The following is a 15,949-nucleotide window of genomic DNA, read 5'->3' as shown; positions in this document are numbered from 1 at the left end:
ATTGGTGTCATGGTTCGGCTTCAACTGCAAAGGGGAGACATTTCCTCAACCTGTTGCAGGAAAATGTTATGGGCCAGTTTGTGGAAGACCCGACTAGAGGTGAAGCTCTGTTGGATCTGGTCATTTCTAATAATGCAGATCTTGTTGGGAATGTCAATGTTCGTGAAAACCTCGGTAACAGTGATCATAATATAGTTACATTTTACCTATACTGTAAAAAACAAACGCAGGCTGGGAGGGCAAAAACATTTAATTTTAAGAAAGCCAATTTCCCCAGGATGAGGGCTGCAATTCAGGATATAGACTGGGAAGAACTAATGTCAAATAATGGAACAAATGATAAATGGGAGATTTTCAAATCTACTTTGAGTTATTATAGTGCAAAATTTATTCCTACAGGTAATAAGTATAAACGACTCAAATTAAACCCCACATGGCTTACACCTTCTGTGAAAGGGGCAATACATGACAAAAAAAGGGCATTTAAAAAATACAAATCTGAGGGTACAGCTGTAGCCTTTGTAAAATATAAAGAGCTTAATAAAATCTGTAAAAATGTAATAAAATTAGCAAAAATACAAAATGAAAGGCAGGTGGCCAAGGATAGTAAAACAAATCCTAAAAAATTCTTCAAGCATATAAATGCAAAAAAGCCAAGGTCTGAACATGTAGGACCCCTAGATAATGGTAATGGGGAGTTGATCACAGGGGATCAAGAGAAGGCAGAGTTACTAAATGGGTTCTTTAGCTCTGTATATACAACAGAAGAAAGAGCAGCTGATGTAGCCGGTGCCAGTGCTGTTAATATATCAGTTGATATACTGAATTGGATGAATGTAGAGATGGTCCAAACTAAATTAAATAAAATAAATGTGCACAAGGCTCCGGGACCAGATGGGTTACACCCTAGAATTCTTAAAGAGCTTAGTTCAGTTATTTCTGTCCCCCTTTTCATAATATTCAGAGAATCTCTAGTGACTGGTATAGTGCCAAGGGACTGGCGCAGGGCAAATGTGGTGCCTATTTTCAAAAAGGGCTCTAGGTCTTCCCCGGGTAATTATAGACCAGTAAGCTTAACATCCATCGTGGGGAAAATGTTTGAGGGGCTATTGAGGGACTATATACAGGATTATGTGACAATAAATAGTATTATAAGTGACAGCCAGCACGGTTTTACTAAGGACAGAAGTTGTCAAACTAACCTAATCTGTTTTTATGAAGAGGTGAGCAGAAGTCTAGACAGAGGGGCCGCTGTGGATTTAGTGTTTTTAGACTTTGCAAAGGCATTTGACACTGTCCCCCATAGACGCCTAATGGGTAAATTAAGGACTATAGGTTTAGAAAATATAGTTTGTAATTGGATTGAGAATTGGCTCAAGGACCGTATCCAGAGGGTTGTGGTCAATGATTCCTACTCTGAATGGTCCCTGGTTATAAGTGGTGTACCCCAGGGTTCAGTGCTGGGACCACTATTATTCAACTTATTTATTAATGATATAGAGGAAGGGATTAATAGCACTATTTCTATTTTTGCAGATGACACCAAGCTATGTAATATAGTTCAGACTATGGAAGATGTTCATGAATTACAGGCAGATTTAAACAAACTAAGTGTTTGGGCGTCCACTTGGCAAATGAAGTTTAATGTAGATAAATGTAAAGTTATGCATCTTGGTACCAACAACCTGCATGCATCATATGTCCTAGGGGGCGCTACACTGGCGGATTCACTTGTTGAGAAGGATCTGGGTGTACTTGTAAATCATAAACTCAATAACAGCATGCAGTGTCAATCAGCTGCTTCAAAGGCCAGCAGGATATTGTCGTGTATTAAAAGAGGCATGGACTCGCGGGACAGGGATGTAATAATGCCACTTTACAAAGCATTAGTGAGGCCTCATCTAGAATATGCAGTTCAGTTCTGGGCTCCAGTTCATAGAAAGGATGCCCTGGAGTTGGAAAAAATACAAAGAAGAGCAACGAAGCTAATAAGGGGCATGAAGAATTTAAGTTATGAGGAAAGATTGAAAGAATTAAACCTATTTAGCCTTGAAGAAAGACGACTAAGGGGGGACATGATTAACTTATATAAATATATTAATGGCACATACAAAAAATATGGTGAAATCCTGTTCCTTGTAAAACCCCCTCAAAAAACAAGGGGGCACTCCCTCCGTCTGGAGAAAAAAAGGTTCAATCGGCAGAGGCGACAAGCCTTCTTTACAGTGAGAACTGTGAATCTATGGAATAGCCTACCGCAGGAGCTGGTCACAGCAGGGACAGTAGATGGCTTTAAAAAAGGGTTAGATAATTTCCTAGAACAAAAAAATATTAGCTCCTATGTGTAGAAATTTTTCCTTCCCTTTTCCCTTCCCTTGGTTGAACTTGATGGACATGTGTCTTTTTTCAGCCGTACTAACTATGTAACTATGTAACTATGTAATCAGTTAAATAAAGTTTGTTGAAAAAAAATAAAAATAATTACAGTCAAAATCAAATAGTGGTTTTATTCAGTAAAAGTGTCAAAACAAATCACACATACACATATATGGTATCCCCGCGATCATAACAACTTGACCAATAAAATGAACACATTAATTAAACCGCCGGATGAACGGCGTCCAAAAAAACCGCAAAAAACAACGGCAAGATTCTCTCTTTTCTCCCATTCCCCCCATAAAAATATAAAATAAAAGTTAATCTATAAGTCCTATGTACCCCAAAATAGTACTAATGAAAACGACACCTTGGCCCGCAAAAATCAAGCCCACATACGTCCACATTGACGGAAAAATAAAAACGTTACGGCTCTTGGAACGCGGCGATGTAAAAACAAGTAATTTTTTACTAAAAGGCTTTTTATTGTGCAAACGTAGAAAAAACATATAAAACCTTTACATATTTGGTATCCCCGTAATCGTGCCGACCCATAGAATAAAGTTAACATGTTATTTACACTGCATAGTAAACGGCGTAAATTTATAACGTGAAAATCAATGCTGGAATAGTTGCATATTTTCAATACTCTCCTAAAATAAAGTTAATAAAAGTTAATCAATATATTATAAGCATCTAAAAATGGTACAATTACAAAATACAACTCGTCCCGCAAAAAACAAGCCCTTATACAGCTATGTCGACGTAATAAAAAAAAAGTTACGACTCTTGGAATGCGACCATGAAAAAACAAAAAATAATCCTTGGTCATTAACGTGCAAAATGGCCCGGTCATTAAGGGGTTAATGATGTACCAACATGGTTTGAAACTACTTGTCTTGTGTATAACTCCATTGTAATGTTGTGTTCTGTATATTGCACTGGAACGTCTGTATCTGTCAAGCCTGTAGAATTGTATGACCTGATTTACAACCCCCTTTACCCCCTTGTTGTATTGAAGAATTGACAAGTTATGAAAATCCTTAATAAAAACAGTTTAAAAAATAAATAAATCCATCCCATTCATCTGAATTTGGTTGTGCAGCAAGCATAAATTCTGCAGCATGTGCAGGGGGTTAATATGATGCTTTGCCACGTTGCATACTGCGTTCTGGGCTTCTCACCCTTTTTTTATGGATTTTTATTTTACTGGGGCGTCACCAGCCCTTGCATGGTCATGCCAAAATGATAACTATCTAAATGTATAGTTTATTTGTCCCCTGAACCCATTTAACATTAAAATTGACTAAAATTCGTTCATTATGTTGCATATAATCACTTCTGCCAAAACGACCTCCCCAGCCACGTGTCACCAGCACTTCTTGCACACGATCGAGTTTGGGCCGTGAAAAACGATCCGAGTGTTGGCCGGATTTGCCGGCCCGACCACTGTACATGTGAATGGGACTCCTGGCGTCATAGACTTTTTATGATGCTAGGAGTTTCTGCCTTCCCGCGGAAATGCTGTTCCATACTGTATCATTTTGTTCATTACGAAACAGCAGTTCCGTGAGGAGGCAGGGACTCCTAGCATCATAAAACGTCTATGATGGCAGGAGTCCCCTTCACCTTTACCGCGTTCAGGCCGGGAAATCCGTCCAACACACGGACCATTTTACACGGTCCGAACTCGGTCGTGTGCAAGAGACGTTACAACTGGGGGGGGGGGGGCGCCGTCATGTAATCTGTAAGTGCGTTCAGACAAGTGAGAGCGAGGTGCCTGGTTTGTGACCTCCATCAATTAGCCGGAGTAAAGAGCAGCTACGAAGAGTCTTTTTCTGTCTTTCTCGCTCTCCCTCTTTCATCCAGAACCTTTGTTCATTGCAGAGTTCCTTTCATTTCCCCTGTGGTGGCACAGCACTTGCTGCTAGGTTACACCACGGGTTACAGCTGTTTGCTTTAGGGTCTCTGCGGTGTTCCAACCTGTCATCAACTTATTTTCGGTGGACCCTTCCATCAAAATAGGATTGAAATAACTGGACAACGCCTTCAAATATTATTTCTTTGAAGAAACAGTAGACTTTAGGGGCCAGTTAGAGCACCCCAGGAACTACTTAGAGGGTAAGTTCACACAGGTTTTTTTTTTTTTTTTTGAAAGGTGGAAATAATGTGCCACAAAATTCCACCAAAAATTTTGGGGCGGATTTTGAATGCCAGCATTTGGCCGCTTTTTTTTGTTTTTTTTAGGTTTCTTTTTTTTAGGCGTTCTTGGTTGCGTTTTTTTTAAGCCGTTCAAGCTAATGCAAAAAAAAAACGAGCGCCGCAGGTTTTTTTGCCTCCCGTTAATTTCAATGGGAGGTCAGAGGCAGAAACCACTCCAAGAAATAGCATGCCGCTTTGATTTCCCACGAGCAGCCTCAAGCCGTCTGGGAAAAAATCGCCTCTGCCTCATGTTGAAATCAATGAGATCAATTTGGGGAGTTTCTTGGCGCTAATTCCGAGGTGGTTTTCGCTTCAAATTCAGCGCCAAATAACAGTGTATGAACTGACTCTTACCCTGTTAAATCAAGGATAGAAAACCACCAAAAAGTTAGGCGTCAGTAGCAGATTTCTAGAATCGTTGCCTAGTCCTTTAATTCCCACTCCGTTTCTTTTGTATTATGTGAGAACGATGACATCTGTGACAATGGTGCCTGCTTGGTTTTGGTAGCTGGTTCAGCCAGAACACCGTACATTCCTTCCCAGCTGAATCCACATTTCCAGGGTGCTGTAGTCCGTTCACATTTCATATGTGGGTCAGTATAGTGTCTCATTAATGCCTCTTCCTGGCAGGATTTTGGTTCAGGAAGGGAAATACTAAATCCTGAGAATTATTTTTAAGTATTTTTTTCTTGCCATTTACAGGCACTTAAGGAGAGGAGTTACAGATCTAAGACCCTTCAGCAGTACTCGAGCCCCAGACTTCCTTGAACTGATTTTAATAATCTCATAATAAAGCAGGATCGGCTACACAATAATCACTGCAAAAACTGTTATTTTTCACCAACTTAATAATAAGCAATTGTATAACCCAAATTTTCGTAGACCTATAACTATTGGAAGGGGTAGGGTTTGCTGTGTTCAAAGCAAGAGGACTGGCGCTACATTTGTACTGCTCATCCCACTAGAAGTGATCTCTTACAGATCTTTCCCACCAGGATTTCCTCCTCTTGTGCCAACATCTGACACTGGAGGAGAAACTTCCATCTGTAACTAAAAGTAAAGGAGGAAACACGGAGAAGGTGAGTATCTAATGCGGCTCTTGCTTGCACTTAAGTGGGAGCAAAGTATGTCAGTCAAAGTGGAGGGGGGCGCACAGTATGACTGACAGTGGAGGGGGGCGCACAGTATGACTGACAGTGGAGGGGGGCGCACAGTATGACTGACAGTGGAGGGGGGCGCACAGTATGACTGACAGTGGAGGGGGGCGCACAGTATGACTGACAGTGGAGGGGGGCGCACAGTATGACTGACAGTGGAGGGGGGCGCACAGTATGACTGACAGTGGAGGGGGGCGCACAGTATGACTGACAATCGGCACATTGTGGCTGAGACATGGAGCATTCTTGCTGATAAGAAGGGCTTTGACTGGCACTTGGAAATTCTGGCTGGCAATGAGGACTGTAGCTAACACAAGGAGAGCATTGAAGTTGGCACTCGGGGATGATGCAGCTGGTACTACATGGGACACCCTGTGGGTGGCATTTTGAAGTAGAAATGGTTAAAGTGTAGCTAAACGTTTGACAAACTTCTGACATGTCATAGTGACACGTCAGACGTTTGTATTGGTGGGGGTCCGAGCACTGAGACCCCACCAATCTCTAGAATGAAGCAGTTGAAGTGCTCGTGTGAGCGCCCAGCCGCTTTCTGTCTGTTCGGCTTTTTCCGGAAAGCCGATGTATCGGAGTACGGGCTCATAGACTTTGTATTGAGTCCGTACACCGATACATTTATTTCCGGAAAAAGCCGTACAGACACGAAGCGGCTGAGCGATCACACGAGCTCTTCTGCTGCTTCGTTCTAGTGATTGGTGGGGGTCTCAGTGCTCGGATCCCCACCAATCCAAACTTCTGACATGTCACTATGACATGTCAGAAGTTTGTCAAACGTTTAGCTACACTTTAATGTAATTCAGTGTGATTGTCATGAAGCTCCTGCTTTCTCTCCAATGAGAGTTTCTGCAGCAGCCGAGGATTGTATTATAAGGAATAATTTTCTTTCTACAATAAAGTAAGAATTTTAAAAGTCACCTAAGAGTTCTGTGACCTTTATATATGCAACCGGCCTGTAGGACTTCTAATATTCTATTAATTACATTGGGTGTACATTATTCCCCATGTACATCTGTGCGTGTGTGCGTGTGTGTGTGTGTGCGTGTGTGCGTGCGTGCGCGCGCGCTTTGCATATTGTATTAGGCTACATTCACACCACAATGAAAAAAAACGGGCGTTAAAAATGCATCAACTGTCATGGACCGTTTTGCATCAGAGTGTCTCCAAGTTGTAATTTATTTTCCTGCCCATCTCACCATTTTTAACGGCCATTTGTCATTTGTTTGCCATCCGTTCTTCATGGCAGTTAAAAAAAAAAAAAAAAAAAATTTCATTTGTCAGGGTTTTTTATGTCCCAACCCACTGAAAACACCACAGTGCTTACGTAGATCGTGTCGCAATGCCCCTGTACTTAGTGTCACAGTTCCCACTGTAGATAGTGGCCACATATAAAGTGCAACAGTGCCCACTGTAGGTGCCCATGTAGATAGTACCCACACAGTGCCCGTGTAGATAGCTCCACAGTGTCCCCTGCAGATAGTGCCCACAGAGTGCCACAGTGCCCATGTAGATAGTGCCACACACTCCCCAGCCCCCCGAATAGGAGCGGAATCTCTGGCCAGAGTGTTGACGAAGCCCTGGCCGGGAATTCTCACAAAGCCTTGTGTGGGTCAGGATCCGTTTTTAACCTCCGTCACAAGGATGACTTTCTGAAAAACGTCCGTTAAAAGCTGATCCATTGATTTCTATGGGGGCCGTTGGGCTGTGATAGAATGTTTCATTTTTTGACGGCTAGTATTCCTGGCCTGTTAAAAAATATGGCCATGTGAATACACACACAGAACTTTATTACTCTGAAAATGGCGGCTGTTAAAAAAAAAAACCCGTTAACTTTCATGTAAATATAGCCTTGGTCAATATGCAAGCTGTTCACATATCTAATGTAACTTAGAATTTGTATAGTAAAGGCAGTGTATTCTTCTACCATGTAGAAGGTAATTTGGCCACCAGGTGGCACTATTGATTCACTGATAAACTGATGCTTTCTTCCACAGACCTGCATTGCATCGCTTCACTCGGTCTGTAATATTAGGAGAATTTCCAAAACATCAAGCAACAATGGATTCTATTTCCAATTTGGTTATATTTGTCTATTGAGCGTTAATTCGATTGTTCATCCAGAATAACGGGATATTTAGAGGAAGAAATCGCCGAACATCTGTGACTTCATTACATCTTCGTTGTCATTCTTGTTTTCTGTCTTTTTATCCACTGTAGTGTGGCCCAGGCTTACGTGAATCAAAGAAAGTTGGATCATGAAGTGAAGACACTGCAGACGCAGGCCGCACAGTTTGCAAAGCAGACAACACAGTGGATCGGTCTAGTGGAGAACTTCAATCAGGCTTTAAAAGTAAGTTTCTCCAGTGATTAATAGTTACTAAGAAACCTTGTGGCGTGTATTCTGTTCAAGGGGCTTTCCGACACTATTGGACGCACCACAAATGTTCCAAGTATGTAAAAAAAACTTTCTCCAGTTTTTTTCATTTTTCTGCCGATCCCCGCTCTCCAGGAGTGCTTCCGGTATTTGTTTCTCTTTGCTTTAATGTGATTGGATGCTGGCAGCCCATGGGCAGTATATACAATAGGGTCTGTGTGAAAATTGAAGGTGCGCGCGTGGACCAGAGATGTGAGCTAATCGGAGCAATCCCTGTAACAGACGACACTCCTGTCGCACTGTACAGTCTGGAGGCAGGAAGAAGACTTTTTCAGAGGACAGACAGGACCTCGCCAGAAGTGTAAATTTCACAGGGGGTCAGCATCACGCAGGGAGTTTTTGCAGGAGTTTTTGATGGTTTTGTGTGCCAAAAATGACATTATTCCTTTCATTTGCATATTCCTCCTTGTGAGGCTCTAGTCATACTTGGGCTCCGAGATTGCTCACCATTCTTATATACGGTTACAAGTTTAAACTTGAGACAAAAAACACCTAAGAGGCTTTGCTGAGCCGAAAATAAATTGCCAAACATCCCATCATCTTCCCACAAGCTCGTGTCCTGTATTTTGCTACCAGAGGAGTTTTGGCTAAATTTCAGAATCGGCCTTCTCTAGACTTTGGTGACGGTGAGCACATAATAACCTTGTATATGGGAAAGGGACATTGATATCTGTATTTAAACAATTGACACCCCAAATTCCTCCGCATCTGATCACTGTGGATCATGGTGTTGTGAAATGTGAGTGGGTGATGGGCATTCATGTGAAATGTTAGTACCTGTAGTGTCACATCGCGCATTTTCTGAAACTGAACATATTTGCTACTGTAAGAATATCAGGAAGTTGTGAAAAAAAAAGTTTCTTAAAATTTTGTCTAACCGGTTTTTTCTACCCACCATGTGTAAATTCTTTAGGCCACTTTCACACGCCAGTATTTTGGTCAAAATTTAAGAGTGGAACCTACACAGAGAAAAAGCATGATGGAAAGACTTGCACCTCTTCTGTGTTTTGGACCCACTCTTGGTTTGGGTCACAAACACTGATGCAAAATACTGCGAGAGTGATCGCATCCTTAGGCCTGGATCACACACAGTATTGATGCCGTTTTTGACTCAGATCTTTGAGCCAAACACAGGAAGGGGACACAAAGGAAAGAGGAGATGCTTTCATTTATGTTTTCTTCCTTTTGGATTGGTTAAAAAAAAAACGGTGCCAAAAACTGCTACAAAACTGTGCTTGTGATCCTGGCTTTATACTGTTAGATTTTTTTTCAGAGACCTACCCTTAGGCCCCATACACACGACTCATTTTCATTCATAATTACGGAATCCGAAATTATGGATGAAATTGCAGACCCATTCATTTCTATTGGCCACGGACGCCTTTCTGTATATTTACGGATGTGTGTCCGGGCCGTAGAAATGATCCGCAAATTATAGAACATGTCCTATTCTTGTCCGAAACTGCGTCACGCACTCGCCCATATGGGCGCTTCCGCAATTGTGGACTGCTACGGATGTGTAGCCGTCGGATCCATATTTGCGGACAGTAAAAATCCTTACGGTCATGTGCATCAGGCTTTAGGGTAAGTTCACACGTAGCATAAATATTGCAGATCCGCAGCATAACACAGTAGCAGCAGAGTGGATGAGATTTGAAGAAATCTGGTCTAAATGATGAGCGGAAAAATTGTTCAGAAATTGAATTGGGAACGGTTTTTTAATCCGCAGCATGTGAATAGTATTTTTATAATTGCTGCTTTTTTGTTTCGGGCTTTCCCCATTGAATTCAAAACCAGCAACAAATAGCAGATGTTGCGATTATTGCGGCGGAAAAGCCCCGATTCCGCCGCAAAAATCGCAACTCCGAAAAAAAACAAACTATACTTACGCAGAATTCTGTGCTTCTTCGTCCGGACCGGCCTACTGGGATGACATTTCATCCCATGTGACCCCGCTGCAGCCGTCTCCTGGGATGAAATGTCCTCCTAGGAGGCTGGCCTGCAGGACGGCAGAGGGACGCTTCGCCATGGGTACGTAAGTATGAAACTTTACTGGTTTTTTTATGTGCAGTTTTTTCAGAGGACAATCAATTTGGTGTGGTTTTTCAGCGGGACCCAGGGTGGATATGCTGTGTGCTTTTAAGTAGCATATCTGCCCTGTGTGAACATATCCTAACTTTTTTTTTTTTTTTTTTTTTTAAACACAGGAGATCGGTGATGTGGAGAACTGGGCCCGAAGTATTGAAAAGGACATGCGTATAATTGCCACTGCTTTGGAATATGTGTATAAAGGGCAGCGCCAGCCTTCTGCCTCCTGAGCTGTAACACATAGCTGAGACTCCTGAAGCCTAATAACTTCCATACCACAAGATCTTCAAAAGTATTTGGGATTTCCTTGTGGCAGAATTTTTAGGATGTTTCTGGCTTTTTCATATACTGAAGCATTTATTGTGCAATCTTACCCCGGTTGCATCATTATTTAATTTTATAGTAATAACCAAAGTTATGCCTGATCTCTTACTTGGAAATGAAGAATAACTTGGACGTAAGCGACATCTTACAAGGAATAGAATACTTGGCAATGAATAGCCTACTTCCAAATTGGGAAAAGAATACATGTACTAACATATTATACAGAATGTCAAGGTTTCATAAGGCTAGTGGAAGATACAGTATATCCTTGTGTGCAGCTCCAGCACTGATTATATTGCAAAATCTCCATTAAAGTGGAAAAAGTCAGCAAGTTATTTAACTACTGTTGCCAAACCCTGCTTTGCATTAGCCTGGCCATGTTCATGTAGCAGTGGCTTGGGCATGTTAAAAATGTGTTCTGAGAGGTAGTTTGCTTTCTTTAGAAGGGTCACTTAACGATAAGCTGATCGCAGAGTGTCCTAATGTTGTGACCATCAGTCAACAAAGGGTTAAATTACAATGCAGCGCAAATGAAGTATTACACAGTTCCTGTTGCAATCCATGGGCTGTCTGTGCAACCAGCAGAGGGGGCCAGATCCTCCAGAGCGAGAGACACTCTTTGCAGCCACTTTCTTTTCTGCCGTATAGATGAGGGTCCTAAACAATGCATCTTCCTTTATTAACGCAGAATTCCATAATAGGGTATTTAAACATATGTTTTCTAAACCAGACTACCCCTTTAGGGTCTACTCACATGGTTGTATGTTTACACAGAGTATAAAAATGTTCTCAAAAATTGTAGCAAAACCGCGATTTGATTTACAGCTTGATGCCTATTGCACATGTGCTAAGAACCCAATTGTGATGTTTTCATATCCTGCTATTGGCTCCTTAGCTCATTATCCCCTTTGTGCACCCGGACGTGCCATTACGTCCTGGTGCAGGGAGTGATGTATGGAGAGCACTCGCGCGCTCCATACGCTGCTGGTGTCAGCTGTTTTTTACAGCACTGTTCCTGGCTGTTTAACCCCTCAAATGTTGCGTCAATCGCGACCGTAGCATCAGAGGTGTTGAAAAGAGTGGGCAGGCCCCCTCCGACAGCTCATTGCCGCCGTACAGAAGTATGCTAATACATTACAAGTAAAAAATAAAGTTACAAATAAAGTTATCCCTTGATGGGATTAAAAAAAAAAAGTAACAAAACAAATAAATAAAAGTCCCAAAAAGAGTCTTTATTTTGGATTAAATAAATTGTATTGCCCCTACACTAAATAAAAACAAAAAAGCTACGCATATTAGGTATCTACACGACCGTAATAACCTGAAGAATTAATCTAATGGGTTATTTAGCGTGAAACGTGAACGGGATAAAAAAAAATTAACAAAAAAAACTATTCCGAGAATCGCTTTCTCCTATATTCACGCCGTAAAAAAATATTTTTTTACCCCCAAACTGTGGGGGAAAAAAAATAATATTTCTCTCGCATAAAACAAGTCCTCATACAGCCACGTCAATGAAAAAAGAAAAAAGTTATGGCTGCTGAAGCGCAGAGAGGCAAAAACAGAAAAATTTAGCTGGTCATTAAGGTCTTTTCAGGCCTGGTCATTAAGGGGTTAAAGTGTAGCTAAACGTTTGACAAACTTCTGACATGTCAGAAGTTTTTATTGGTGGGGTCCGAGCACTGAGACCCCCACCAATCGCTGAAATGAAGTGGCAGAAGTGATCGTGTGAGCGCTCAGCCGCTTAATTTCTGTTCGGCTTTTTCCGGAAAGCCGATGTATTGAAGTACGGGCTCATAGACTTTCTATTAAGTCCGTACTCCGATACATTGATTCACAAGGGAGTGTGTTGCACAAAATATTGTGGGCGGTCATGATGTTAAGAATGTTCCAAGAGGAGAAACCTATTGATATGTGTAATAAAAACAAGACAGACCATTTTAGGCTTCGTTCACATCTGCGGCAGGGTCCCGTTCCATCGGAGCTTTCTGTCGGAACGGGACCCTGACTGACACAAACGAAAACCAAAGGTTTCCATCACCATAGATTTCAATGGTGACGGATGCGGTGCTAATGGTTTCTGTTTGACTCAGTTGTGCAAGGGTTCCGTCGTTTTGACGGAATCAATAGCATGGTCGACTAAGTTTGTGTCAGTCAGGGCTCCGTTCCGACGGAACGGAGCCCTGGCCCAGATGTGAATGAAACTTTACCTGGATATTTTAATTTTATTTTTTTTATCATAGTAAAAGATTTCTGGAAAACCTTAACAAGCAAAATAAAATAAATCTAGAGCGGTCATGTCTATTATACGCCTTTTACATTTCATTCTGCACCATTTTCATTGGGATGTCCAGGCACAAGATGCTTTAATATTCTAGAAAACACTTATTAACTGCCACATAAATGCCAACTAAGGACATGACTGGGGAAGTATTGCCTAAGGCTGTGCTATTTCTAGAGCTGAAGGCCTGTCATTTTATGCCCTCACCTACTGTTTACCAGAGGCAGCTGGTTGACGTTGGCACTTGTAACCAGTCTCTTTTACGAGGTCGGATGACATCACAAGCTGATATATTCTGAACACCTGCTGTTTTCTCGCTCTACGATTGTAAAGCTTGTTTTATGTCTTGTGCTTTGTCCTCCACTAGGACTAGAAGTTAACCGTTAATGCCAGCTTTGTGTGCGCCCTTGCCCTGGCCATCTGCCTGGGAGCTGCTTTACTATGATATAATAATTGCTTTGGTTAATGTGCATTATTGATGGTCTGTCTTTACGGGCTAAAGCAAACAATTCTGCTGTCTATCAATAGTAGAAAAAGAAAGCACAAATACCCCTTCTCGCTCCTTGAATAACCATTTAGAAAGTTCCCAGCACTGTAATATATTTCTGAATAGCAAGATTTACCTGAACAGGTGCTAATCGGAAATGTACTTTATATATTCTGCACCAGGAGCAGGTTCAGGTTGTGCAGTAATCTAGTGATGTGTTCAGGTCTCTGCTGGGTCTCGGGGGAGAGGAGCTCCTAGCTGGATGGAAGGACTTCACATGCCAAGAACTTCCCGAATTTGGATTTGTTGAATCCGAGAATTAACCCTTTCAGGACCAGACTAATTGTCGTTTTTATGCTTTTGTTTTTTCCTCCCCGCCTTCAAAAAGTTAACTCTTTTTTATTTTTTCGTTGACAGACTTATGAGGGCTTCATTTTTACTGGACAAATTGTACTTTCTAATGGTACTATTTAATATTGTGTGTGATGTACTGGAAAGCTGTAAAAAAATTCAGAATGGGGTAGAACCGTGAAAAAAAACCAGCGGTTCCGCCATTTTCTTATGGTTTTTACGGTGTTTACTAAATGGTAAAAATGACACGTTACCTTTATTCTGCGGGTCAGTACGATCACATTGATAACAAAAACGATATAAGTTTGGTATGTTTTAGTACCTTTTTTTTTGCATTGCCATATTATAAACCCCGTAACTTTTCTATATTTCTGGTTACAGCACTATGTAAGGCATCTTTTTGTACGTGGAATGATGTCGTTTTTATTAATACCATTTTGGGGAATGTCTGACATTTTAATCAGTGGTTATATTTTTTTGGGGGGTTGAAGTGACAAAAAAACAGATTCATCCATTTTGACTTTTTTTTTTTTCCCTGCTACGGCCTTCACTTGTATTGGATTTTTTTTTTTATATTTTGGGGATTTTCAGATGCACGGATACCTAATGTGTTTGTTTATTTTCATATGTCATCTAGGGAAAGGGGGATGATTTTAATTTTTATATTTTTTTAAAAAACAACTTTAATATTTTTTTTTATTATACTTTTTATCTCCCCTAGGGGGCTTGAACCTGCGATCATTAGATTGCTTATGCCACAAAATCAGTGCATTGCTTTTGAGACCTGGGCAGGCAGGTCTTAATGGCAATTTTCCTATAGCAGGGCTGGGAGCGTTCACAAGGCAATACACCACGGGCTCCTGCGATCATTGCCGCGCAGGGTCAGATGTTTCTGGTCGCAAGCATTGAGCCGGGTCCCTGCTGTGTAACACAGCAGTGACCCAGCAGCTATGGTGCCCGCTCTGCTTTTCAGCTGGAGCCATGTTTTAAATACCCTTTCCGGACATTAATCAACAGATTAGCGATGTGAAAGGGTTAAAATAGCATCTTGAGTATTACCTGAATGTATAGACAGAGAAAACTTCCATTAGAACTAAACGATTACTCATTTTGAACTGTTAACTGGGACATTCATTATCGGGACATAGAGGAAAAGCCATAGTCTGAAACCGCCTCTAGAGACTGTGCTCACACTTAAAGGGGTTGTCCAGGTGGTTCCGAGCATTCATTTAGCAACAGGGTAAAACACACAGAAGAGATGAAGAATGTAAGAGCCGCTCTTCACAGACACTGACAGACGTGATGATGAGATGTTAGAAAACTGTTTTGATTTCCTATTCTATAAATAAAAAATGTCCTATATTTTGCATTTAACGGCCGTGCTCCCATACTTTGTATGGTAGCATGGGCTGAAAATGCGAGCGGCAATCGCGGCACGTGATTACGGGCACGGCCGTGTGCATGAGGCCTTAGAATGGATGTATTTTTCTATATGCAACTGTAAAATGGAAGTCTGAAGTTCTGATTTATTGCAGCCAAATTCCTTAGTATATGTCTTTCGTTGGAATTGAGCCCTTTATGAGGAGAATGAGTCAATGTGCTTTTTATCGATTACTTTGAGGCCCGAAGATGTAAAAGCATCTACCATCACCACACCTAGCGATTCGTAATACAAGTAAACTATATAAAAAAACAACACATAAGTAGGGTTGTTTATTTATCACAATGACAATTAGAGGAGTCCCCTCTGCCTGAGGGTCCTACAAGCCTAGTTTGTGTTGGGGCTTCAGTCTCCACTGTACGGGTGTTTATAAAAGGATATGGTATAACTAGCATTAGGATGGACAGGGGTGTTACTATAGGGCAGAGTTTCCCAACCTCTACAGGCTCGAGGCACCCCATGAAAAAAAAACTCAGGGCACCCCTACTAAAAATTGTTAACAAAAGACAAAAAACGGTGAAAAACAAGCACTACACACTTAGGGTATGTTCACACTGCGTTTTTTTTTTTTTTTTTTTTTTAAGTAAGGCCAAATTCACATGAACGTGTTAGGGTATGTGCACACACACTAATTACGTCCGTAATTGCCGGACGTATTTCGGCCGCAAGTCCCGGACCGAACACAGTGCAGGGAGCCGGGCTCCTAGCATCATACTTATGTACGATGCTAGGAGTCCCTGCCTCGCTGCAGGACAACTGTCCCGTACTGAAAACATGATTACAGTACGGGACAGTT

At 41.5% G+C, this 15,949-nt stretch overlaps 1 protein-coding gene across 1 annotated transcript in view; it reads left to right on the top strand.

Annotated features, from left to right (window-relative positions):
• BLOC1S1 (biogenesis of lysosomal organelles complex 1 subunit 1) overlaps window positions 1-14,332 on the top strand; it is a 29,667-nt gene extending 15,335 nt beyond the window's left edge. The window contains exons 3-4 of the mRNA XM_075852160.1: window positions 7,965-8,097; window positions 10,389-14,332. Of these exons, the coding sequence (XP_075708275.1) occupies window positions 7,965-8,097; window positions 10,389-10,499 (244 nt within the window). The 3' untranslated portion in view covers window positions 10,500-14,332. The remainder of the gene's footprint in view (window positions 1-7,964; window positions 8,098-10,388) is intronic.
• The last annotated feature ends 1,617 nt before the right edge of the window (window positions 14,333-15,949 follow it).

The sequence above is a fragment of the Rhinoderma darwinii genome, chromosome 2 (assembly GCF_050947455.1).
Source record: "Rhinoderma darwinii isolate aRhiDar2 chromosome 2, aRhiDar2.hap1, whole genome shotgun sequence".
Taxonomy (NCBI): Eukaryota; Metazoa; Chordata; class Amphibia; order Anura; family Rhinodermatidae; genus Rhinoderma; species Rhinoderma darwinii.
This window is presented reverse-complemented; position numbering and strand designations above follow the sequence as displayed.